This window comes from Cibotium barometz, chromosome 30 (genome assembly GCF_041138505.1).
Source record: "Cibotium barometz isolate CiBa-2024 chromosome 30, ASM4113850v1, whole genome shotgun sequence".
Classification (NCBI taxonomy): Eukaryota; Viridiplantae; Streptophyta; class Polypodiopsida; order Cyatheales; family Cibotiaceae; genus Cibotium; species Cibotium barometz.
This window is the reverse complement of record NC_141075.1, coordinates 9,908,780-9,933,630: the sequence shown is the minus strand read 5'-3', so window position 1 is coordinate 9,933,630 and position 24,851 is coordinate 9,908,780. Positions and strand designations below refer to the sequence as shown.

At 45.8% G+C, this 24,851-nt stretch overlaps 1 protein-coding gene across 1 annotated transcript in view; it reads right to left on the bottom strand.

Moving 5' to 3' along the window:
- Positions 1-24,851, bottom strand: part of SGR2 (shoot gravitropism 2 (SGR2)) — a 166,948-nt gene that overhangs the window by 43,623 nt on the left and 98,474 nt on the right. The window contains exons 12-14 of the mRNA XM_086823869.1: positions 12,926-13,300; positions 12,721-12,793; positions 12,321-12,423 (exon numbers count right to left, since the gene is read on the bottom strand). Of these exons, the coding sequence (XP_086679995.1) occupies positions 12,321-12,423; positions 12,721-12,793; positions 12,926-13,300 (551 nt within the window). The remainder of the gene's footprint in view (positions 1-12,320; positions 12,424-12,720; positions 12,794-12,925; positions 13,301-24,851) is intronic.

The window sequence follows — 24,851 nt, the reverse complement described above, 5'->3', positions numbered from 1 at the left end:
GGGCGAAAAACAGCACGCGGGTTTCTAAACCTTGGAAAAACAGGGCCTTGGAAACGCCGTTTCGGTGGGCCAGAAACGGCGTTTCTGAAAACTGGGCGTGTGAGTCTATCCCTCGCTGCCTGTGCCGTAGTAAATCTTCCTGGCGGAGTCGTAAATGTAATCCCCAGGTACACATATGAGTCTACCACCTCTACCTGTCCTCCTGCTAGTGTGAAGATGGCCTGTCATCGAACCGGCCCTGAGGTGTCGGAAATCATGGCCTTGGTTTTCCCAAGGTTCACTGTAAGCCCCCTCTGTGTGAAGTCATTGAGTGCATGGAGATGGTTCTGTAGTCCCATCCGCGACTCAGAGACCAGAATAATATCATCTGCATATAGCATAATGTGGACTGTGGTACTTGAGATGTCTACCCCGTCCCCACTACCGTGACCAATGAAGTTAGCCACCTCATCGATGTATAGCCCAAATAGTGTAGCAGAGAGTGGGCATCTTTGCTTCACACCTATGGTGCTAGCAATAACATCAGATAGCCCCCCGAGGCATCGTATGCGCCCGAGGACCTGCTCATATAAAGCATAGATGCCCCAAACCATCTCTGATGGGATCCCCAATGACTGTAGGCGCTGGAAGAGTCTCTCTCGTGGCACCGTGTCAAATGCTTTATGGAAATTCACAAAGCAGCAGTATAATCTCTTCCTCCGCGCCCTAGCCTGGTCAATTAGACATCTGAGAGTGAATATATGGTCAATAGTGGAGAAAGCTCGTCGGAATCCAGCCTGCCCTAGTGCTCGCAGTCCCTCCTTCTCTGCATATGAGCTCAACTCTACCTCGAGCACTGCGCCATAAAGTTTGGCCAATGTATGACCAATCATGATAGTCCTGTAGTTGCTGGGGTCTAGCATGTCTCCCGCTTTGTAGAGAGGCACGATGGTGTGCATAGTCCACTCAGCTAGTAGGCCCTCCACTAGTGCCCTATTAAAGAGGTGAGCAACAAAGTGTGTCAGCTGCATAAATAAGATGCTCTCTGTATACCTGTGTGGTCACCCAATCTCCCATGCTGTAACCGGCGGATAGCTCTCTCTACCATCGAGGCGGTAAAGAAAGTGGAGGTGGTAGGGCGGGACTCCTGTGGCTATGGTATGGGCGACTGCTGAGGGATATGGTAGAGGCTCTTTGCATATGTGTGCCATGTGTGTGGATCCTCAATCGGAGTACGAGAGCGAGGCTCTCTCATCCTGCGCCATGCAGTGGCTGCATCTCTGCTAATGAGTAGGTGGTATATATCCCAATACTGTGCCTCCTCATATGCACGCCTCTTACGGCGTGTGAGGATCCTCATCTGTTGGCTCGCATGTCTCTGTGTAATGGTCCCCAGTGCTCTCTGGGCACGGAGGTGTCTATATAGCTCTCTGCACTCATCATCATACCAATGATTCTGGGGCATGCTCCCAGATCTATCTGTGTGCGCAATGTGTGTATGATGGGGGAAGCTGCGGGTGGCGGCCGTATGTAGTAGAGATGACAGCTGGGTGGTGAGAGTGTCTAGAGGTGACAGGGGATCCATCTGGGAATAGCCCGTCATATACATGATGCTCATATATGTCTGCCAAGTCATGGGTGAAGTAGAAAGTTGTATGCGATGCCTGTGTGGGTTGTGTGGGTGCTGGTGTGGAGCTCGCCAATGAGTGACAGTAAGAGGTACGTGTGATCCGCACCAATAGGACAGGGGGGATTGGTGAAAGATGTCACTGCCTGTGTGGTCTCCATGGACCCCATGATGTAGTCCACTGTGCCCCCCTCCCCCCGACCCCCCAATCGTGGAAAGCATGTCAGTGCTCCTGAATCCTGCCACTGTCTCATCCCATTATAAATAACGAGATGGTGTCGCGCTCCCAACTCAAGCAAGTGATGACCATATCTAGTGTTATCCGGCCCCATGTCCTCTTGACACCCTGCAAGCTCCAGTGTCCTCCACCTCGAGTGTGTGCATCACCTAGGGGTGCTCGAAATTATAAATGTCGCATTGTCGACTCTGTGTCCGTGCATTGAAATCCCCCATAAGGAGGACTTCCCCCAAGTTGGAGTAGTGTATGATCTCATCTGAAAGGGCTGCATATGGTGACTCTCCCAATGGCCCTGTGTCCTCCTCCTACCCTCTACTCTCCTCTTTTGCTGTCATGGCATATCTCGATCCTCTAGGAGAGAAGTAGCATAGAGCAATGTATAACACCCTGTCTGCTAAGAGCTGCAATCTAATCCACATGTATCTAGCCTCCTGGTCACGTGCTACCACCTGTAAGCACTCCTGTAGCTCTCGCTTGAAGAGTACCGCTCTACCTCCAGATCCTCTCGATGTGCTCTGCCGTGTGGTCCCCTTGTATGTAAACTCCCACTGATAGCCCTCTACTTCGGGTAGCCCCCTCTCTGGGCTCTGGTGAGTCTCTGTAAGTAGTATGATGTCCCGTCCCTCCATGACCTCCTCCATCCTCCCAAGATGTCAAAGTGCTCCATTGCAGTTCCAAACTGCTATGTGTATCTGTGAATCTGGATCCTCCATAGCCGATGTCCCATAGGCCGCCTGGCGCTAATCGGTGGCCTTGCCATCGATGATGACACGGCCATCGTGATAGAATGCTCTCTTGCCCTCTTTCTGGGCCTGTAGGATTCTCGGCATGCATGTTTTCCTGTGTTCTATCTGCATCCTTGTAAGGTCGTCATCCAAATAGATGGGATCTCCCTGTAATCCTCGTAGAATCACCCTCTTCCTTATGAAGGTGACCCTCTCCGTCTCTCCTACAAACTGTAGGACAAGGGCTCCCTTGCGTGTTGAGTCTTTCCCGACTCTCCATGCTATGGTGAAGGGGAGAGGGTCCTCTTCCCTGTAGCCGAGCTTCATGCATAGAAGTTGTCCATCTTTCTCGGGAGTGAAGTCGGGTGTCTCGGCTATACCTGTGACTCGAATGTTGAGGAAGCGGGCATGCCTCATCTTCTCCTCCTCAATGGTGGTGTGAATGATTTGGTGTTCTTCCCTTTGAGTCTCCTCCCTCACTTCTTTACGGATGTTCTTCTTCACCACTTCAACCCATCCTGACTGCTTGGCTTCGAGTTTTCCCTCCATGTCCTTTGTGATGTGCTTGGAGATCTCTTCTTTGATGGCCGTGAGAGTGTTGTCATTGATCTCCCCTTCTTCCTTCTCAGTGTTCTTGACGGCTACAAGTTCCACTTTCAATGCACTCACCTCCTCCTTGAGTGCCGTGTTCTCTTGTTCAAGGTCTATGACCCGTGCTTCGAGGGCCATGATGTGCCGGTGTAATTTGTTCTCCACCTCATTGAGGTTGGAATCGGATGTCTTCTTGTTCTCCTTGATTAGTGCCTTCATTGCTGTCTCGAGGGCCTCGAGCTTCTCTTGGAGACTCGGAGCCATTCCTCGAGATTGCTCTGCAGCGCTTCCCACAGGCAGGGAGGAGAGAGAGAGAGAGAGAGAGAGAAATGAAATGAAATGAAATGTTATATTAACGTCTTCAGAAGGCCAAAGTGACCTATGAGACCAAAGTTACAACCATGTGTCATCTGATACACTGTCTGGAAAAGAAAAGAAAGAACTCAAGGTAAGTATCTAGCCCTACAATACATCAGTAGAGAGAGAGAGAGAAAGTTATGTTGCTGCCTTGGGGGCCTGAGGAAGGGTGGGTGGGAAAAGGGAGCCGAACAAAATAGCGGGCAGGCGGAGAGGGAGACGGGCAGTGAGCGGCACGGGCAAGGCAGTGCGAAGCGAACAGGTTCACACCACTAGGGAGGCAAAGGGACTAGCGGGCAGGCGGACAGGGAGACGGGCTAGCATAGCGCGAGCAGGGCGGCGCCAGGCGCAGCACAGCAAGGGTGCGTAGTGCGAGCAGGCGAAGAGAGAGAGAGAGAGAGAGAGAGAGAGAGAGAGAGAGAGCAATGAAATGAAATGAAATGTTATATTAACGTCTTCAAAAGGCCATAATGACCTATGAGACCAAAAAGTTACATCATGGTGGATCTGTACAATGTCTTGATAAAAAACCAAAAAATGAAAAATAAAGATGATGCTACTGGCACCTAGAAAATGAAACTGGAGCTGGAAGGTAAACAGAAACCCTTATAGGGTGTGAATATAGTGGAGAGGGGGGGGGGGGTACGCTATGGAGGTGAGTGGAGTACAGTGAGGGGATACAATATCATGTGGGACGCGGGGGTACACTATGGAGGTGCCTCCATCTCATAATATGTGCCGCATCGGATGCTGGCGAATCTCCTCAATATCCTCTGAGGTCAGCACCCAGACTGGGTGTGCCGCATGTCTCGCAAGAATAATCCGAATCCGCCGCTACAACCTCCGTCTATGCTGGGATGCCCTCCTCCGTAGTCGTGGGTGTCTGGACCACCCAAGCTCAATCGCATGATCAATCAGTTTACCGCTGGTGTGGGCGGTATCCATGTCCTGCTGCTGCTGTGGTCCATCTGGCGCAGTGATGGCTGGACTAAAGAAGTCTGTAATGTGCCTCTGAGTCTGGCTCTCGGTGCACCTAAGCAGGCTATCTCTATATCTCCGCAGCTCAAGCAAGAACAATCCCAAACACCTCTGGTCCTGGTACCCCATGACTCTAGAAAGTGGCCCAAAACCCTCTCTGAATAAACAGTGGAAACGATCACGTATCTCATAGTATGCAACAGCAGAACAATGGCATATATAATGCAGCTCTGTCTCTGGCTCCCCATGGCATACTCGACATATCCTCGCCTCAGCTGGTATACCTCTATATCGGCCAATCTCAATCTCAAGCTGGTGTGAGGATGTGTGAATCTGACCAATAGCACATCGTACTGCATGAGACAAGTGTACATCCATGTAACTGGGTCTGATCACAAAACCATCTGCTGTGAGCTGAAGAAAATGCTCTCTGTAGAAAGCCATCTTCGTGCCCAGCTCCTCAGTCGGCTGTATCCATGTCCTCCTAATGTCCACCAGCTGAACTAAATCCTGATGGATGAGTGGTAATCTCTGTCCGTGTGAGAGTGATAAATACCAAAGGCCTCTCCATACCTCTCCACCCGCCTGTGCTGTGATGGCCCATTGAAGGTCCCCATATCTGCACTCCATAAAGCATAGCTGATGTCAATAGAGTGTCAAAAAGCCAAAGTTTCGTTCGAGGTTCCTGAAACTGAACCTGCGAACACATCCTCTCCAAACCACCCAGGGCTGCATGTGCTCTAGTCAATCTAGTCTCTGCTGCTCTCCTCATCGAAAACACTGGCCCACTGAATACTACCCCAAGATATGTATATGCATCTGTATACTCCACAATCTCCTGCCCATATGTAAATGTGGGAGCTGATCGCCTAACCCACTGTGGCGTGGTGTTAAACACCATAACCTTGGTTTTGCCAAGGTTGACAGACAATCCACTTTTATGTGCAAACTCCATGTAAAGCATCCAGATGACGTTGCATACCCTCAGGGGAGTCAGAGATCAACACAATATCATCAGCATATAACAATAGTGGGATCCATGTACCTGCCAGCTGGGCTCCTGTCCCCCAATCTCTCAATGTAGTTAGAAGCCTCATCCACATACATACCAAACAATGAAGGAGATGACGGGCAACCTTGCTTCACTCCTATAGTGGAGTGAACCAAAGTAGAGACCCCCTCTGGGGTGCGTACCTGTCCTGCAACTGATCTATATAAAGCCATAATCCCCCATATGAGCTCTGTGGGTACCCCCATCTCCTGTAATCGCCTCATCAATCTGGCTCTGGGCACTGTATCAAATGCTTTGCAGAAGTCCACAAAGCTACAATAAATCCGTCGCCCATGCGACCTGCCCTCCTCAATAATGGCCCGCAGAGTCAAGATGTGACAAGAGTAGAGAAATCTCTCCTGAACCCTGCCTGTCCCTCTGCTCGAATGCCCTCTCTCTCTGCCCATCTACTCAACTGCTGCTCAAGAATGGATGCATACAATCGTGCTAGTGTGTGACCAATCATAATAGTGCGATAATTCCCTGGCTCCATAGGGTCCCCTGACTTGAAGATAGGCACGATGGTGGACATACTCCAAGTCTCGGGTAAGCCTTCACACATAGCACGATTGATCATCACTGCTAGAAGCTCTGCCAGCATGTCTCTCGCATGGATAAAGTGCTCAGCGACCAATCCATCATGATCATATGCTCTCCCAGTCTTCATCCTATCAATGGCCTTCCTTACCATCTCTGCGGTAAAGAAAGTACATGTCTGTGGGCATGGTGCTGGCGGGTCAAGAAAAGGTGTCTGTCCAGGAACTGTATATAGAGATGCTGCATAACTACCCCAGACCTCTGTAGAAGTGATGGCCAAAGCAGGGGAGGACTCATGAAACAAACGCCAAGCCTCCCTCGAATCCTGGCTCAAGAACAGCTGGTATAATTCCTGCTCTAGCTGAGCAAGGAAGGCCCGCTTCTTCCTTCGCACAAGGCACCGGAAGGCAATACGTGACTGTCGGTGAGTAGTGACTCCCAAAGCAACCTCCCGCTACAGTCGGGCTCTTGTCTCTCTGCACTCCTCACACCCAGAATGCTGTCTCTGTCCAGGCTGAGTATGTGGATATGCCTCTCTCGTTGCATCCTGTAAAGTCTCTGTCAGTATATGGGTCAGCTCCTCCAAAGGTCTCCCTGGCTCCTCTGTGTACGGACGTCTATAAATCCCATCTCTATAGACAGCATCAGTCTCTGAAGTAAAAGTATATCGAGTGTGTGAGACGTCTATAAATCCCATCTCTATAGACAGCATCAATCTCCGAAGTAAAAGTATATCGAGTGTGATCTGCCCCTCGTGTCCTCTGAGTTGTGGTAAAGTGAAAAGAGATGGTCAATGTCAACAATGCATGATCCACTACTACCCCAATGGGCCGAGATCCAACTGTGAAGTCCTCAATGCATGAAACAAAGCTCGGCATAGCCATAACATAATCCACTGTGCTAGCACCATGTCTATGTGGAAAGCAAGTAAATCCAACTGCTGACGGAAACCTCTGCAAGCCATTAAGTATGGCCAACCCATGTGCAGTCCCCATATCTACCAAATATCTCCCATACTCTGTGCACTCCACATCCTGTGAGCGTCTGTCTAATCCCATATGCAGAGTGTCCAGCTCTCTCAACATCTCCTCTGAGGTATCATAAAAGGCTGTCTGGCGGTTGCCCGTTCGGGCATTAAAGTCCCCTAACAGGATGATGTCTCCATCCCTAGAGAACTCCCATATGTCATCATCTAGCACAGAGAAAGGAGACTGCCCTCTAGGTGCTGCATATGTCGATGTACTAGGAGCAAAATAGCATATGGCAATATACAGGAATCTGCTTGTGTCGGCCCTCAGTCTCACCCACATATATTTGGCTTGATCATCTCTCCGAACGATGTGTAGAAGCGGTTGCAGCTCCTCCCTGAAAAGAACTGCCACCCCCCCTGATCCTCTACTACTGTGTACCGATCTCGTCCCTACTCTGCAAGCTGTCTCCCATCTGTATCCTGTCACCTATGGCATCATCTGACCAGGGGCCTGGTGAGTCTCCGAGTAGAAGACTATATCTCTATCTCTAAAGCTCTCCTCAAAGGCACCTACATCAAGTCTGAGAGATCCATTGCAGTTCCAGGCTGCCAGGTTTAATTTGGTCCCATAGGTCTCGCACCGTCATGTAGAGCGTCGCTCCACGATGACCACCCTCCCTTCTCTATAAAATGCTATCTTTCCCTTTTCTCTTGCCGCCCTAATCTCAGGCATGACTTCCTTCATATATGCAAGCTGTGAGAGAGTAAGATCGTCACCAAGAAAAATGCCTGTATTCTTTAAAGTGGGTCGCCTCTTCAAGAACTCCTTCTTCGCCTCAATAGAGGAGAAGCGAAGTATGAGAGCTCTTTCCTTTGATGTTTCCCCGTTGCCTCCGCTTTTTTTGCCCACTCTCCAGGCTTTTGCGTGTGCCGGACTGTCAATCCCCATCAACACCATAAGCTCTTTCACTTCCTCTTCAACTTTATCCCCGTCTTTAAGGCCGGTAATCCTCACATGCAAAGCACGTGTACGTCTTCGTTGTTCTTCTTCCAAAGTCATGTTAATGATTGTAGGTGTAGGGGTTGTTATCTCCTTACCTTTACCCTTCTTGGCGACCTCTATCCACTTCTCCGCTTCATCCATCTTCCTTTAAGTCTTGGTGATGACTTCCACCCATGAGGAAGTCTTTGCTTCGTGTTGCTTCTCTTCTTCCTTAATTGCCCGTACTTGTTCCTTGATAACCTTGAGCTCTTCTATCATGGATGGCTGAATTTCACCCTCTTCAAGTTCACCATTTGCCTTAGCCTCTGCAAGCTCCCTCTGAAGAGCTGAAATTACGCCTTTGAGCGTGTTGACTTCCCCGTGGGTCTTTGACTTCTGCTATGAGGTCCTCCTCCTCCTCTTTCCACCGCTTACCCTCATTGAATACCATTTGGAGAGAGTTCCTCCGGTGTAGGCACCGTCTCCGATGTGAGGATCCGCGAACCCTCGCGGCGTCTAGATCTGCCCAACTGGATAGCTCTCTCAACCTGAGTCCCATGGGGTGCCCGCTGCTAGGCTGTCGGCTGTGTGTCCTCCCGGGTAGTCCCTCTAAAGAAGTCAGTAATCTGTCTCTGTGTGGACTCCCTGCCAGTCAGGCGTCTGCTCCGGATAATGGATTCTCTGAGCCTGCGGATCTCCAGGAGATAAAAACCCAAGCATCGCTGATCACAATAGTCCATGACTCTAGCCAGTGGTCCAAATCCCTCTCTGAAAAGGCAATGGTAGCACCCTCGAATCTCATAATATGCTGTGCAGCGACAGATGTAGCGCTGCTCCCTCTCTGGCTCTATCCAACAAATTTGACAAATCCTATCCCCTAGAGGTATGCCTCTAAATCTGCCTGTCTATATCTCTAACTGATGTGAAGAGGTGCGGATCTGCCCAATGGCGCACATCAATCCATGAGACAGAAGGGTATCCATGTAGCTCGGTCTAAGTATAAAGCCATCCTCAGTGGTGCGGAGAAGATGGTCTCTATAGAAAGCCATCTTCGTCCCCAACTCCTGTGAGGGCTCTAGCCATGTCGCCTTAGTGTCCAACTGAATGAAGTCCTATCTGATGATTCTACTAATCTCAGAATGTGTCAAGGTGAGAGAGGGTGCCTCCAGAGAGTACTGGAAGGGTGGAGGTCTGTCTAAACTGAACCGGTGGAGGTCAAACCAGGATGCTATCTACGCATACCAACATGAAGTGTCTCCCTCCATGGCTAGCTGATGAGAGGACTCTAAAGCAAGTCTTGCATACCGGTGTAGGGGAAGCTCCCAGGTGCTATGAATGAAGGACACTGATCTGGCAAGAGCCTCGACTACGATCGGTGGTGCTCCCATCTCGGCTCTAATAATCTCATGGGGTACCCAGGCCTTAGCCCGAATCATCCTGGAGATCATGGACACAAGTGGTCTCTCCATCGATCTCCATCTATCGTCTGTGCGTCCTGATCGACTGTGATGATCTAGGCTAGGCCCCCAGATCTGTACTCCATATAGCATAGCCGATGTGACCAGCGTGTCAAAAAGCCACAGCTTAGTGCGTGGCTCCTGAAACTGTAGCTGTAATAAGCACATCCTCTATAGACCTCCTAGTGCTGCATATCCTCTAGTCAATCTGGCCTCTGCTGCCCCCCTCATGGAAAATGTGGGCCCAATGAACACCACTCCAAGATATGTGTATGAGTCAACATACTCCACTGTCTCCCTGCCCATATGTGAAAATACGCACTGATCTCCAAACCCACTGAGCTGTAATGTTAAACACCATAACCTTGGTCTTACCAAGGTTAACTGAGAGCCCACTATCCTCTGCATAAGCATGTAAAGTATCCAAGTGCCTCTGCATACCCTCTGGTGAGTCTACTATAAGCACAATATCATCAGCATATAAGAGCAGGGGTATCCGAGTGCCAGCCAACTGGGCTCCTCTGTCCCCTCGTGTCCCAATATAATCAGAGATCTCATCAATGTATAGTCCAAATAGAGTCGGAGAGAGCAGGCAGCCATGTTCACCCCTATAGTGGAGTGTACTGGCTGGGAGAGACCCTCTGAAGTCCGCACCTGCCCAACTACTGTCTCATAAAGTGCCATAATACCCCAAATGAGCTCACATGGAACCCCCAAGCCTTGCAGCCTGCACATCAGTCTAGCTCTGGGCACTGTGTCAAAGGCCTTGCGGAAATTCACAAAGCCACACTAGATCCTCCTCCCATGTGCTCTGCCCTCCTCAATGATAGCCCTGAGGGTAAAGATATGATCCAAAGTAGAGAATCTCCTCCTGAAACCGGCCTGTCCTTGAGCTCGGACCCCTTGTCTATCTGCCCATCTGCTCAACTCCTGCTCAAGAATAGAGGCATATAGCTTGGCCAGCGAGTGACCAATCATAATGGTGCGGTAGTTAGTCGGTAGGCTCGGATCTCCAGACTTGAGTACCAGCACAATCGTGGAAGTACTCCAAGTCCCAGGAAACCCCTCACACATGGCTCTATTAAACATGAGAGCTAGCAAGTCTACAACCATATCTCTAGCATGTATGAAATGCTCGGCTACAATGCCCTCATGATCCTGTGCCCTCCCTGTATGCAATCTGTTGATGGCCCTCCTCACCATCTCTGCTGTGAAGAAGATAGAAGTGGGTGGACAAGGCTCTGGAGGGTTCGGTAGTGGTGGCTGCTCTGGTACTGTGTAGAGGGAGGCTACATACTCGCCCCATGTATCTGGAGAGGTAATGGCCGGAGGCGGGGGGTGCTCTCTAAGCAATCTCCATGCCTCCCCAGAATCCTGACTCAAAATCAACGGATAGATGTCTCTCTCCAGCCGAGCTAAGAATGCTCTCTTCTTCCGCCGAATGAGGGATCGGAAGATGATGCGTGACTGTCTATATGTAGTAACACCTGTGGCCACCTCTCTCTATAGCCGGGCTCTGAGCTCCCTACAGTCATCATCATACGAACTATTTTGGGGCATGCTCCCAGGACGTGGTCGTACTGTGGGCTGCGTGTGTGGGAAGGCCGTCGTTGCAGCTGTATGTAAAGCCTCTGTCAGGATCTGTGTGAGCTCTGCTAATGGCCTCTGCGGATCCTCTGCACTCAACAAGCTGTAGATCTCTGCGGTGTATACTCCATCAGTCTCTCTACAGAAGGTATATCTCGGGTGATAGGAGGACTGCCCAACCTGGCGGGTACTGTAGTAGAAATCCACCGTAAAGGAGAGAAGTTCATGATCCACCGTAACTCCGATGGGCCTGGGGCCAATCGCAAAATCCAAGATACTCGGGATGAAGGTTGGCGAGGCTAGAACATAATCCACTGTGCTGGCCCCATGTCTGTGTGGAAAGCAAGTAAAGCCACTGGCAAGTGGATACCTCGCTAGGCCATTTAAAATGGCCAGCCCATGTGCAGTCCCCATCTCCAAGAGGTATCTCCCATACTCAGTACACTCCACCTCATCCTGTGATCTTCGAGTCAAACACATCTCCCCCACATCTATCTCTCTCAACATCTCCTCCGAAGTGTCAAAGGAGGAGGTCTGGTACTGAGCCGTTCGAGCATTAAAGTCCCCAAGTATGATAACATCTCCCTCCCTGGAGAACTCCCATACGTCCTCATCTAGAATCATATATGGAGATTGCCCCTTGCGCGCTGCATAATGAGATGTGCTGGGTGGAAAGTAACATATAGCAATGTATAGGGGTCTACCTTCATCTGCCCTCACTCTGACCCACATGTACCTCGCGCTCTCATCACGGCGCATAACATGGATGAGTGGCTGGAGCTCCTCTCTAAAAAGAACTGCAACTCCTCCAGATCCGCGACCACCATGCGTACAGACTAGAGAGAGAGAGAGATGTGATCAGACTCTGATCTGGCCAATCGCAATCCTACGTCTGAAACCACTCTTGAGGTAGCTATGGAGAATGCGTACACAATCCAACAAGAATCTGTGAGTCATACAAATAACATCATGTCACAATCTTTAGAAGTCAACAAGGTCTCTTAGAATCCTAACGTCCTCAGGGCTGATAATTTTATGAGCAGGTAACAGCCTCCTAAGCTCAGTGATTTCTTGGCAAAATTCACTATTATCAGAGGCGTTATCTATATCCACAATCCAGTAGTAGTCCTCTTACAGTTTGATTTACCATCCATCTATTATAAATAACTTTATTTGAGACACATGCAATCTCTCGGACTAAAAAATATTCTTTAAGCCATAATCATTATTTTAAATCCTACCTATAAGCAACCGGATCGAATGGATGAAACACATTAAACAGTCGCTTGCATGCTGGCATCTCCTCATCAATCCCATCGTCTTGCCAGTACTCTTTTCCCTTGCCTGATCCAAAAAAAGCAGGTGATTAACAACTATATATTTACAAGAGATAAGACTATCAATGTTTCTACATTTCTGCTAATTATTAAATACATGCAAAAGAAACCAAAGTGTACAGGAGCGATTACCAATTCCAAGTCTTAAATTCCTCAAAGACAAGAATACTCCGATTGGAGACCCCACAGCAAAGCAGGTGATTATCAACTATATATAGACTGCAAATGTTTCTACCTTTCTACTGGTAAAAGGGAAAATATTAAATACATGGGAAAAAAACTGAAGTGTACAGGAACTGATTACCGATTCCGAGTCTTACATTCCTCAAAGACAAGAATACTCCGAGTGGAGACCCGACAGCAAAGAAAGTATCCACCTACAAGCAAGTTCAAAACAAAATTTGAAGCATCAAACAAGTCCAGTTACATGCCACAAGAAACTACTGCCAGATAAAAGATGTCTATAAACAAATCACATTGTAAGACTTCAGGGAGATAAGGTATGATACCTCAAAAGCAAGCTTCGTGTACTCGATATAGGGCGTAAACCTCTTCCTTGAGCTGGATCTAGGCTTCAAACTACCTTTTCGCCTGCTAGCTTGAGTGCATGATTGTGAATTTGCTGATGTAGAAGCATCCAGAGCATTCTCATTTACAGTCATTTCATGTGCATTCTCAGCCACAAGTCCGTTTGTTCTACTCTCAGACGGAGAATCATTTCTATAGACCAAAGAGGGTTGCCCAAAATCTCCTTCATGCACACCTTGTGAGCTCTTAGTTCTTTGATCACTCTCAATGGGGCACTCCCTGTAGGTTCCAACCTGCTGCTTATTTGCATGATGGCCTTCTTCCAATGATGCTATTTTTTCTCTCAGTCTTGCTAGCTGTAACATGCACGCAACAAACAAAGAAAAAACCACCAAAAAAAAAGATCTAAGATGATTGCACATTGAAGTCACAAAAACTGAAAGCATCGACAAAAAAGATTGCAGCTTTAAGAGTATTATGTCATACTCTTGCATGTCACCGTTTCAGAGGCTAGTAAATTTCAATGAATCATACAAAAAACGCTTTTTAGAATATCCTTATGATAAACAATGGTTTGATGATGTTTCCAAACGACAATTTGACATTGAGGGTTCATGTGAACAGCATCAACGTTTCATCATGCCTATGAGATTTAGTTCTTTCTATCTATGCAAGGAGTTACATCACGCATTTCATCTGCATGCAGGATGCCCACTCCCACACACGGCAAAGGAGAAAAAAACATCAGGAAAAGAGGCTCCCTCCATGGTTGGACACAACAGATGAAGGCTACCTTGGAGTGAAGGACGATGGTGATTCAAAGTGAACCCCACAATGGAACACAAAATCAAGGGGCTGTGCAACCCCATGCAAGCAAGAAAGCCTTTGCTCTAAAAGAGAAGCTAAACAAATATTAAAGAGAAAAACGTTGGATGAACACTCAACCAATTCAACAGCAACACGAATGAAAATTGGACACAGGCGCTGGGACCAGAACGAGCCGACCCCCCCTCCTCAAAAAAAAAAAAAAAAACCTCTTTGATGATTTTGATTAATCCAGCAGCGTAATAAAGATACAAGCTTGAGGATGCCTTGCACCAGATTTCCAAGTATGTATTGAAAACAAAACAAACAAAATCTTCAGCTCCAGCCACTCAGCAGGGGAGAAATCTCCTCCACCCAAGCCATTCAGCAAGGGCAGTAATATCCACCACCCAAGCCACTCGGCAAGGGTATGGACAGCCACCGCCCAAGTCACTAAAACAAGGAGTTTGGCAGCAGAAAGCAACTTCTCCTCTGCACTGGTCGTCCAGCTTCAGCAGCTACCTCAGCCCTTCCCATACAGCAAATGATGACATGCCAAGTCGTATGGTAGCAAGTACAGTAGCCGTACAGCAGTCTGCCGGGCAGCACGAATAACATCCATCTAGGTGCGGTACAGCAGGAATAACAGCCGTCCAGTAGGTGCATGTACAATCGTTTTACTCAGTCGAGTGTGTTGGGGAACGTACCCAGGTGAAGAAATCATTCCACACAGTGGAAGGAGAGATACATGGCCTAAACAAGGTAAGGTGGCCAAGTGTCAAGCCAGCCACTTTAGGAGCCCACACTTGCCAACAAATGCACCCAAAATGGGCCCATGAGAGGGCACCTGGATGGAGAGGTGCCCAGAAACTTGAATTTGATTGGTGCCCACATGATAGTGTTCACACACATTTATAGGTGTGTGAGAACACACTGAGTTATAAACTTCATTGAAGATTTGTGCAAGTCCCAAAAGGAACTTTGGGAATGAAATCACTTGTCAACATCCAAAATCACTCGGCTGGTCTTTTAGGCAGTAGTTCCGGACATCGCCAGCTCTACAAGATTGACCCAAGCAACACAGGCAGCACACTAAAACAGATCACACAACTAGTAAATCATCTAAACATGCATGCATTCATTAGAAATCTCCTGTTATCAATACTTGCACTGGTCCACAGGCCTCTAGTCACATTAGGCTACCCTGGGCATGTGTTCCAGGTCACACTGGTAGCACATAGTTGGATCTCATCTAGTCACACTAGGTAGAGAGTGCTTGCTAGTCACACTAACAGGGTTCCAGTCACACTGAAAATGGGGAGTACCAGTCACACTAGCACAGCCCCGACTCCAGTCACACTAGCACCGGTGTGACACATTAGCACCAGTCACATTGGCTAAAAATAGACACTAGCTAGTCACACTAGCTTTAAATTATGATGCACTCACATCAAAAATCTCCTCCTCCTCTAAACTATTGTCCTCAACTGAAAAACTTTAGATAGCTGTTCAAAAGCTATGGATACCCATCTGAAACCTCTCGCAAGAGCTCCCTGTACCTGAGCTGTGCTGCCCCTCTCCTCTCCATCTGCCCTCTCTACCACTTTGTTGCCCCTGCATCTGTAACTCACGGCAGGTGCCCGGGGGACTAGGGCCTTTGACACACTTGTTGATACCATCAATGCATGTTAAAACACTTAAACATGGCCACAGCCTTAACACATATCCATCATCACTTTGCATAAAACATAAAGCTGGACAAAACATCCACAAATGTTGAAAATGGAGCTTGCACGTGTGACACCGCATAGAGGCCGGAATGGGCCGACCCCCCCCCTTGGAGTATTTTATTACCCAAGGAGAATAATATCATGTACAAGCTTTGAGGGCCTTACTCTCCCCACGGGAGATGCCGGATTATCCCTATACAAATGCCATAACACAACCCAACACAAGGCTACCAAGCCGGAACATAGGCTATAGAAATGCCGAGCCAACAATATAATCCATATACCTCCGTGTGGGTACTGATTCTTCCCCAAAAACCACGGGTCTTCATGCAATAGAGCTGATACAGCAAGTACAACTCTCCATTCAGCCGGTACAGTAGGTACAATGGCTGGTACAGTAGGTATAGTGGTTAGTACAGCCGGTACAATGGCTGGTACAGTAGGTACAGCAAGTACAAATGTTGGTACAATAGGTACAATAACTAGTACAACAAGTACAGTGGTTGGTACAGCCGGTACAGTGGTTGATACAATAGGTACAGTGGCTGGTACAGCCGATACGATGGCTGGTACAGCAAGTACAGCAAGTACAAATGCTGGTGCAACAAGTACAATGGCTAGAAATCATAATAAATGAAGCAGGCACCCAGAACATGGTCAAACAAGATCAGGGAGTATCTTTAGAAATCCTAGGATTCAGATAGGTATTGGTCCTAGGGAATGCACGTAGTGGTTGTGAACAACAAGTAAGATGAATGGCCTAGGGAAACCAATTAATTAGTTGATGGTAAGATATATATCCCAAGTGAATATTTGACTAAGATAAATTAATTTTGAAAAGAATTTTTGATTTGTTTATCATATGGTTTCTTCTTATGTATTCAAGGAATGATAAGATTTAAAAAAATATTATTTAAACCATCCCCAAGACTAAGTGGTTGGGTAGTTGGCTAGACTATTGGGAAGGAAGGATCCATGCTTGAGTCTCCTCCTAAGTTTCCTCGACCGAAGAATTCATCTCAAAGATCAAAGTATATAATTGGAGTAAGACCCTCCTTAATCTAACAATTTGATGCAACTTGTAGTTTTGTAAGCTCCAAGTGTTACAAGTCCTCCTTGGGTTTGGAGGTATGATCATTTGGATCTCCTCCTAAAAATAGCAACTCTCCTAAATTTTAGAGTGTGGTCCTTTGTATTCTAGGATAATCTCCCATTCCCAAAGCTTGTACTTTCCAAATATTTAAACATCCTAGAGTCCACCAGACCCCTTTCAGACTGGGAAATGTCCAGGCTGGTGACATCCTCCCCAACTTCTTAAAAAGTTGTCCGCAACTTTATGCTTCAAACCATATATTCAAGATATAATCATGTCCCATCGATTGGGCAAGACGAGACAGTCTCAAAAATCCAATATAACTGAAGAATCCACGTCCCAAAGAAATGGGCGAGACTAAATAAGTCTCCATAATACCAATATCAAAATCATGTCCAAGATAAATGGGCGAGACAAAAAACAGTCCCATAAGTCCAGATATCATAATCATGTCCAAAGTAAATGGGCGAGACAAATCAGTCCCATAAGTCCAGATATCATAATCCATGTCCCAAGTAAATGGGCGAGACAAAATAAGTCTCCTGCCAACAAGACATCGGTCCACATGACTGTTGGCATAGACATAAGTCCCGTCATGTCCACTTTACCACTTGCACTCCGTGTTGGTACTCTGACCACACACCTTGGATGAGAGGTGGGCTCAAGTAACAAGATAAAACAATCACTCGTAGGCATAGATAACCTGGTGTTCCATAAGCATTTCTGCTACACATAGTTTATAGGCATTTCGGCCACCAACTCACACTACCCTCTCAAGTGCCCATGTTCCCTTCCATTTGCTCTCTATTGTTCCACCCACACATGGTAGAAACAATCTTCAAGAGAGCACGTAGGACAAGAGAACACTACACAGGGTATGTTGTGCTTGTCACTACCTTTTGAAGTGCCCATGTTCCCTTCCATCTGCTCTCTATTGTTCCACCCACACATGGTAGAAACAATCTTCAAGAGAGCATGTAGGACAAGAGAACACTACACAGGATATGTGAACCATGAGTTTCATAAGTCCAATGCATCCCAAATAAAGGGAGCCAAAAAGAATAATCCATCCCAGTAAAAGGGGGTCATAAACATAATCCATAAACCTGAGGATGGATCCAAATCCCTAGAAAAGAAGTCCAGGAATCCATAGACCTGTATACCATAATCGTTGTATACCATAACTCTTACCACATACTCTGTGCTATCCACACACCTTGGAGTAGAGGTGGACTTTATCCATAAAAGCATCATATCCATGAGATATCCAAAGATTTCTTCTCTATAAACTCGGACAGATTCGTCCATAGAAATTGCTTGTGAAGCCCAATATCTATATAAATCTCGTCCAAGAAAGAGATCTCCATAGGTATAATCCATCCATAAACAATGTTTCCCTGAAACCATCTCAAGGCAACAATAACACCTTTCTCCTTGCATAGCTATACAAGGGTTAGTTCATAGCAAAAGCACTAACTTTGCAAACTCAAAGTATACTTAGCTTTTCTTTGCTAGGTTGGTCATGAAGCCAAAAGAATTATCTCATCACCATATCCTTAAGATATCCTGAGATATATCTCCATATAGCTTGCCTGTAAGCTTGATAATATAATCCACAATATCCATATGGAAAGAGTGCTAAACGTGTGCACATAAAGCCAACTCCATACTTCCAAGATAAATTTTGTGAATTCATAAATCCTTAGACCAAGCTGTCTATTGCTCATGCTCTTGCTTCATAGGCTATGAAGCAGTTGGCCATGCTTAATAGCAATGATGGTAAGTGTGGTCCCCACTTGAGATCTTTTCTCTTCCTTATTGATAGAAGGAAGCCTCCGCTTCCAAGAAAGCCTATGCTCTGATACCAATGAAACTCGCGGCGGGTGCCCGGGGGACTAGGGCCTTTGACACACTTGTTGATACCATCAATGCATGTTAAAACACTTAAACATGGCCACAGCCTTAACACATATCCATCATCACTTTGCATAAAACATAAAGCTGGACAAAACATCCACAAATGTTGAAAATGGAGCTTGCACGTGTGACACTGCATAGAGGCCGGAATGGGCCAACCCCCCCCTTGGAGTGTTTTATTACCCAAGGAGAATAATATCATGTACAAGCTTTGAGGGCCTTACTCTCCCCACGGGAGATGCCGTGAGGTAATTTTAGCCTTTCCCTCCTCATTGAATTCTCGAAGGGCAAAGAAATCCTCCAATTCTTCAAGCCAAGCCTCAAGATTTTCTCATGTCTTCTTTTTTCGCCACCATTAAATTCCGAGAGTTTTACTTTCTTGAAAACCTACTTTAGGGGAGATTCGGCCACATCTTCCTATGCTTTAGCTCTTTTTCGATTTTCAGGTTCACGATTAACATCGAGAGGAATCTCTACATAAATCCCCACAGCACTTGAATCATTCTCATTCTGATTTGAAGGGCCAGCTACTGTTTTTCCTTTAGCTTTGTTTAATTTTGTAGTCAATCGTTTAATAAGCTGCAAATGCCATAACACAGCCCAACACAAGGCTACCAAGCTGGAACATAGGCTGTAGAAATGCCGAGCCAACAATATAATCCATATACCTCCGTGTGGGTACTGATTCTTTCCCAAAAACCACGGGTCTTCATGCAGTAGAGCTGGTACAGCAAGTAGAACTCTCCATTCAGCCGGTACAGCAGGTACAATGGCTGGTACAGTAGGTATAGTGGCTAGTACAGCCGGTACGGTGGCTGGTACAGCAGGTACAACAGGTATAAATGTTGGTACAACAAGTACAATGACTAGTACAGCAGGTACAGTGGTTAGTATAGCCGGTACGATGGTTGGTACAATAGGTACAGTGGCTGGTATAGCCGGTACGATGGCTGGTACAGCAAGTACAAATGCTGGTGCAACAAGTACAATGGCTAGAAATTATAATAAATGATTAAATACCCTTGCCTTTAGTATTTCTTCGCGATGGAAGCCTCCAAAACAGTCCCCAACAACCGGTATTCTTCATGGGCAGCCTTCAAGAGAGAGAGAAAGAGAGTAGCCATCATTAGGGCAGCCTGTAACGGTAGTAGAGGCTAGTGTGCAGCAAGAGAGCCTCCTTTAATGACGAGAGAGGGCTCCAATTTATAGATTTGGGCCTCCCATGAGCTAAAATGGCAAGAGAAGGCTACAATGACAAGTGGAGAGCCACACAATAGCTGAAGTGACAAGTGTGAGGCCACTTGTCTCACTTTGATCCACTTTCTAACAAGTGTCATGCCACTTGTCTCACTTTGGTCCACTTTCTTGCCACATGTCCCAATCTAAGAGATGGGTCCTTCCATAAACTTTATCTCTAAAAATATCCCAACTGGTAGACATTCTGTCATAGGCACTTTGCCAACTCTTGGTATCTGCTCAATTCCAGATGTAATAAAGCGAACAAAATTTTCATCGGAGTCGGGCCAAAAATAGCAACTCTCCTAAATTTTAGGAGTGTGGTCCTTTGTATTCTAGGATAATCCCCCATTCCCAAAGCTTGTACTTTCCAAATATTTAAACATCCTGGAGTCCACCAGACCCCTTTCAGACTGGGAAATGTCCAGGCTGGTGACAGCATCTTCTGCCCACGCCTCTCTTCTCTGCTGCCCGCGCCTCCTTGCTGCCCACACTGCCCCCCTCTCTTCCCTGCGCTGCCCATTGTTGCCCACCACTGCCCGCCCTCCTCTTCTGCCACCCGTCCTCTTGATGCTTGCCCAGCTGCGTGCCCTTTCCTTCTCCCTTCCCTGCTTCTATCCATCTTGGGGTCCGTGAGTCTGGGCGGCATAAATGGGCAGAGCTAAGCTAAGGAGGATTGAAGATGTCCATGATGGGGATGTATGCAAGTAGTAAGAGAAAGAGAAGAGAGAGAGTTAGAGGGAGATGATTGTACGACTTGATGTAGATTGATTAGGTTGATTTGAAGTACACCGAGTACATACTTTTTTATGTTGCAAACCTTATCTTTTGACTCACATAAATCACATACACTAATAAGACAAGTACACATGGCATACTTATCTTATCCCCATTTAAGGGTGGGTTCACACACACTCAAACACACAAACTCGGGTACACATACAGAAGGTGGAACCACACACGAGACTGGCACACACATGAGACTCCGAAATACCCAACACATAATGATGATGTATTGCATCACAGTGATGAGGTTGCCGAGTCATCTTCACAGAAGGATGATGCATCAAGCCATAATGACTTTGTTGAGTCCTCCCTACTGGGGTTGGATAGTATGCATGAAGTACATGGCATGGGGGATCATGTGGATTCACACCAAGACATGTTGCCCTCTCATGAGGCTTTGCAGGATGTATAGCATGATCTATCGCATCACGATGCAAGGTGCCCATGTATTGCGCACGTATGCAAAGACTGTGCACTGTGATTACTCCCTCCTTCAGCATTATGAGAGACGGGCATAGACACCGGTTAAGCAATTGCTAAGGTCCGGGGTCAAAACCACATCTTTACCATGAGGATTGTCTCATGTAATTTGCAGGACTTCCCACCCATGGTAGGGAAGGGCCTCATGAAGGACCAGCTCCATCCTCCTAGCTCCTCATGTTACAGGTGGAACTATGGATGTGCAATTGTTGGAGGAGCACAAAATGGATAGGCACCAATGTAGTAAAATTGGTAAGATTCTTTCTTACTATACTTATTGGTCCTGGGCTGATGGGACCAGGTGTATGCCAGCGTCACTTATCATTGCCCAATTGTTTTGTGCCTCAAGGAGCCAAGGACTCAGTGTCTGTATCCATGATTCTCTCTATTGCAAAGATTTCACATGAGGTCAGAGAGATTTGGAGGTCATGTGACAATTCTGACCCTCGACAAAGAGTTGCATTGGCCTTGGAGAGGACCACCTACTATTATTGTCATGAGAATATATTTTAAGTCCTCTAGATAAATATTATTCATCCCCTCTTGAGTAATTTGGGGACGCCTAGATTACTCTTGCGTCATGCCGGCTAGGTTAATATCGTGGGTGATACCACTATAAATATTAATACGTGCGGTATATGACGTATGTTTGAGGCCACCTATGATTATTTCAGTTAGGTTTGTATGGCAGGGTGATTCCTGGGGTACTTACGCCTGGTAGTCATGAGTTGGTGATGATTTGTGCCTGTTTAATATTTGTAGGATTAATTTAATAATTAATTGGGCTTATATTTTCAGGTAATGAAGACTATGAGAATTGAAGAGTTTATTTTGGAAGAAATGTCTTGGATCATCACATTTCATTTTTGGCAAGCATAGTAGCTTGTAACCTTATTAAATGATTTTTCCATTTTGAACTTTAGGAAAGATACATTTATTTTTGTGGAATTTATTAAAGCCTATGGCTTTACCCTAGTCCCAATTTGACACTCTATTTTTGTTAAAGAAGAGTGCCGTGCTCTCTAAAAAGCACATCTTGTATTTTGGGGGCTATGGCCTAATTTTGGTGAAAAGGAAAGCTAATAAAGAAATACTCTTGTGTGGGGAGAGGCCACGCACAAGAGGGAGAAAGATTGCACCCAATATGGTCTTTTTGGAGCTAAGTATTTTTGTTTAAGTGTTTAATTTTTCAATTGATTTGATTTAGTTGAAGCTTACAAGCAATGGTTTTTATGATTGAATTAATTCTCTATCTTTCCACAATCAATTCCTAGAATAAGATTCCGGTTGCAGTGGTATCAGAGCTTGTGCTAGGAGATTTGTGGAGAAGGTAGGAAAGGGCTTCAACTTCTCAAAAATCAAGAAAGTGCAGGAATTTATCCAGTGGACAGAAGGGTGTTTTGCAGGTCTTTACCCAAAGGTCAAAGATTCAAAACTAGATCTACTCTCAAACCCACTCACCACCCTGCAAAACCATCCCTCTCTATCAAAAAGTGGTTTTCCCAAATTCTCAGTGAAATCAGAATCTGACCGTATGGATGGAATCCTCATAGCCAAAAACCTCACGGGTTACTCTCAGAAATCAGAAAGCTTCAAGGTTGAGCAAATCTATAATGGACGGGGGAGATAAATCCATGCAAAAACCATATTATAAATCTCCATAATCTTTTGGAACAAGGGGCGCACGGCGGCAGCCTGCCGGCGCAAAAGCGTGGAGTGGAGAAGAAAAAAAAAATTAGCTCTATAAGCTAATTACTCCATAATCTTGATTTTCTCTTAATTCTAATCAAGTTTACTTTTCCCAATCCCTATGCAAGTCACATCATTCCTTTTTCAACCTCTACTTTTCTCTATTTCCAAATTTGAAGAGAAATTCAAAGGTTTCCAATTCTGAAAACTTCTGGGTGCAGAAAAGTCATTTACAGGTTTTAAAAAGCTTCAAAATTGCCTAGAAAAGGCCAGAAAATTCCGAAATCACTTCTGAAAAATTCTGAAAATTTCAGAAAAATATTACAGAGTTTGGGCAAGGTCTACAGGACTGTTTCAGCAGGTTTCAAAGTGCAGAAAAATTATTTCATCAACAATTCGACTAGCCCAAGACTCTTGAATCACGCGGAATCGTTCGGGATTTGTTTGAGGCGACGAGAATTTAATTCAGCCATTGAACAACGTCTTGTTCAGCTTCAACCAAGATCGAATTGCGGGAGAAAAGACAAGATAAGTACTCATTTTTGCTTTATTTATTTACATCAAATAAAGTAAAATTTTATTTATCTACATCATTTGCACAAGCACTATGGCAGATTTGCCTATCTCGCCATCAATTCAAGAGCAACTCCTTTCTTTACAACATCAAATTGTAGAAGAAAGAGAGAAGCGTATTGAATTGGAGAGACAGCTCTCGAATCGTAGACGCAAGCGTGACTCTTCGCTATCTTTTGATGACGAAGATGACACTATTCAAAGGGCTGTAAATACTACATTGCAAGCACAAAGATCACAAAAAGAATCCAAGATTAGTCGGAAAGCTTTCACATTTCAAAATTATGATGGAAAGAAGGATGCTAGGGTCATTTTAGCTTGGCTTAGTCAACTAGATGACTATTTTTCTGGAGAAAAATTTTCAGAGAATGATAAGATTAAATGTGCAGTCAATCATATGGTAGACAGTGCAGCTTTATGGTGGAGTGTAATTAAGCAAGGTCATGACAAGCCAGATTCTTGGAAAAGATTTCAACGGCTGGTTAAAAAGCACTTTTTACCCTCACAATTCAAGTCCAAAGTTAGGCACCAATGGGACACTTTGCATCAATTGGAAAAGGAAACTATGTCACAGTATGTAGAAAAGTTCTGGAATACTTTATTACAGGTGCAGGTTGTGGATAGAGTTAGTGAGAAGGATCAAAAAAGGAAGTTCATATCAAGCCTTAGATCTACCATTAGGGCTGATGTGAATATGTTTCGACCTCATTCACTATCTTCTGCAATATCCTTGGCAACTAATTCAGAACGTAAAAATGGTTTTCCTAAAGAGATTAAAGCACATGAGGGTACTTCTTCTAAACCATTTACTAAATCTTTTTATGCTTCAAAGAAGATGTATAAACCAGGTTATGACAAAGGCAAGGACGAGGCTAAAGGCACCATGAGTACCAATAAGAAAGTCAATGGTGGCAAACCGAAGACATCTCCTATCAAATGTTTCAAGTGCCACAAAGAAGGTCACATAGCACCGAATTGTTCGGAGCGTACCAAGAATTCAACCCCAACAGCAGCAGCTCGAGTCAACATGATTGAAGAAGACGACAATGAAGAAGAATCATTCGAGCAAGAGGGTAATTCCGATCCAGATTACTCAGAACAGGAAGGTAAACCTCATGTTCATTCTTTGCTTAAAATAAAAGGAACGATAGCATTTCTCTAAGGAAGGACAATGAAAATATTATCCTCCAGTGTCAAGTCAAAGGAGAAATGAGTCCTTTGTTGAGTCACACTCAAGCAAAGAGAGCTCTAAGAAAAAGAGACAAGACTTATATGGTATGGGTTAACCAGCTTGATGCTGAGTTGGACACATCCAAAAGACCAAAGTTTGACTCTTTTATCTCCAAATTTAGTGACTGTTTCATGGAAGATCTGCCTCCAGGATTACCTAAGTCTAGGCCTGAGGATCATAGTATTGATTTATTGCCTGGAAATTCCCCGCCTTGTAAAGCTCCCTATAGAGTCAACAATTTAGAGCAAAGAGAAATCCAAAGCCAAATAGAAGACTTGCTAGAGAGAGGCATTATTCGACCTAGTAGTTCACCTTTTGGAGCTCCAGTACTTCTTGTTAAGAAGAAGAACGGAACTTACCGAATGTGT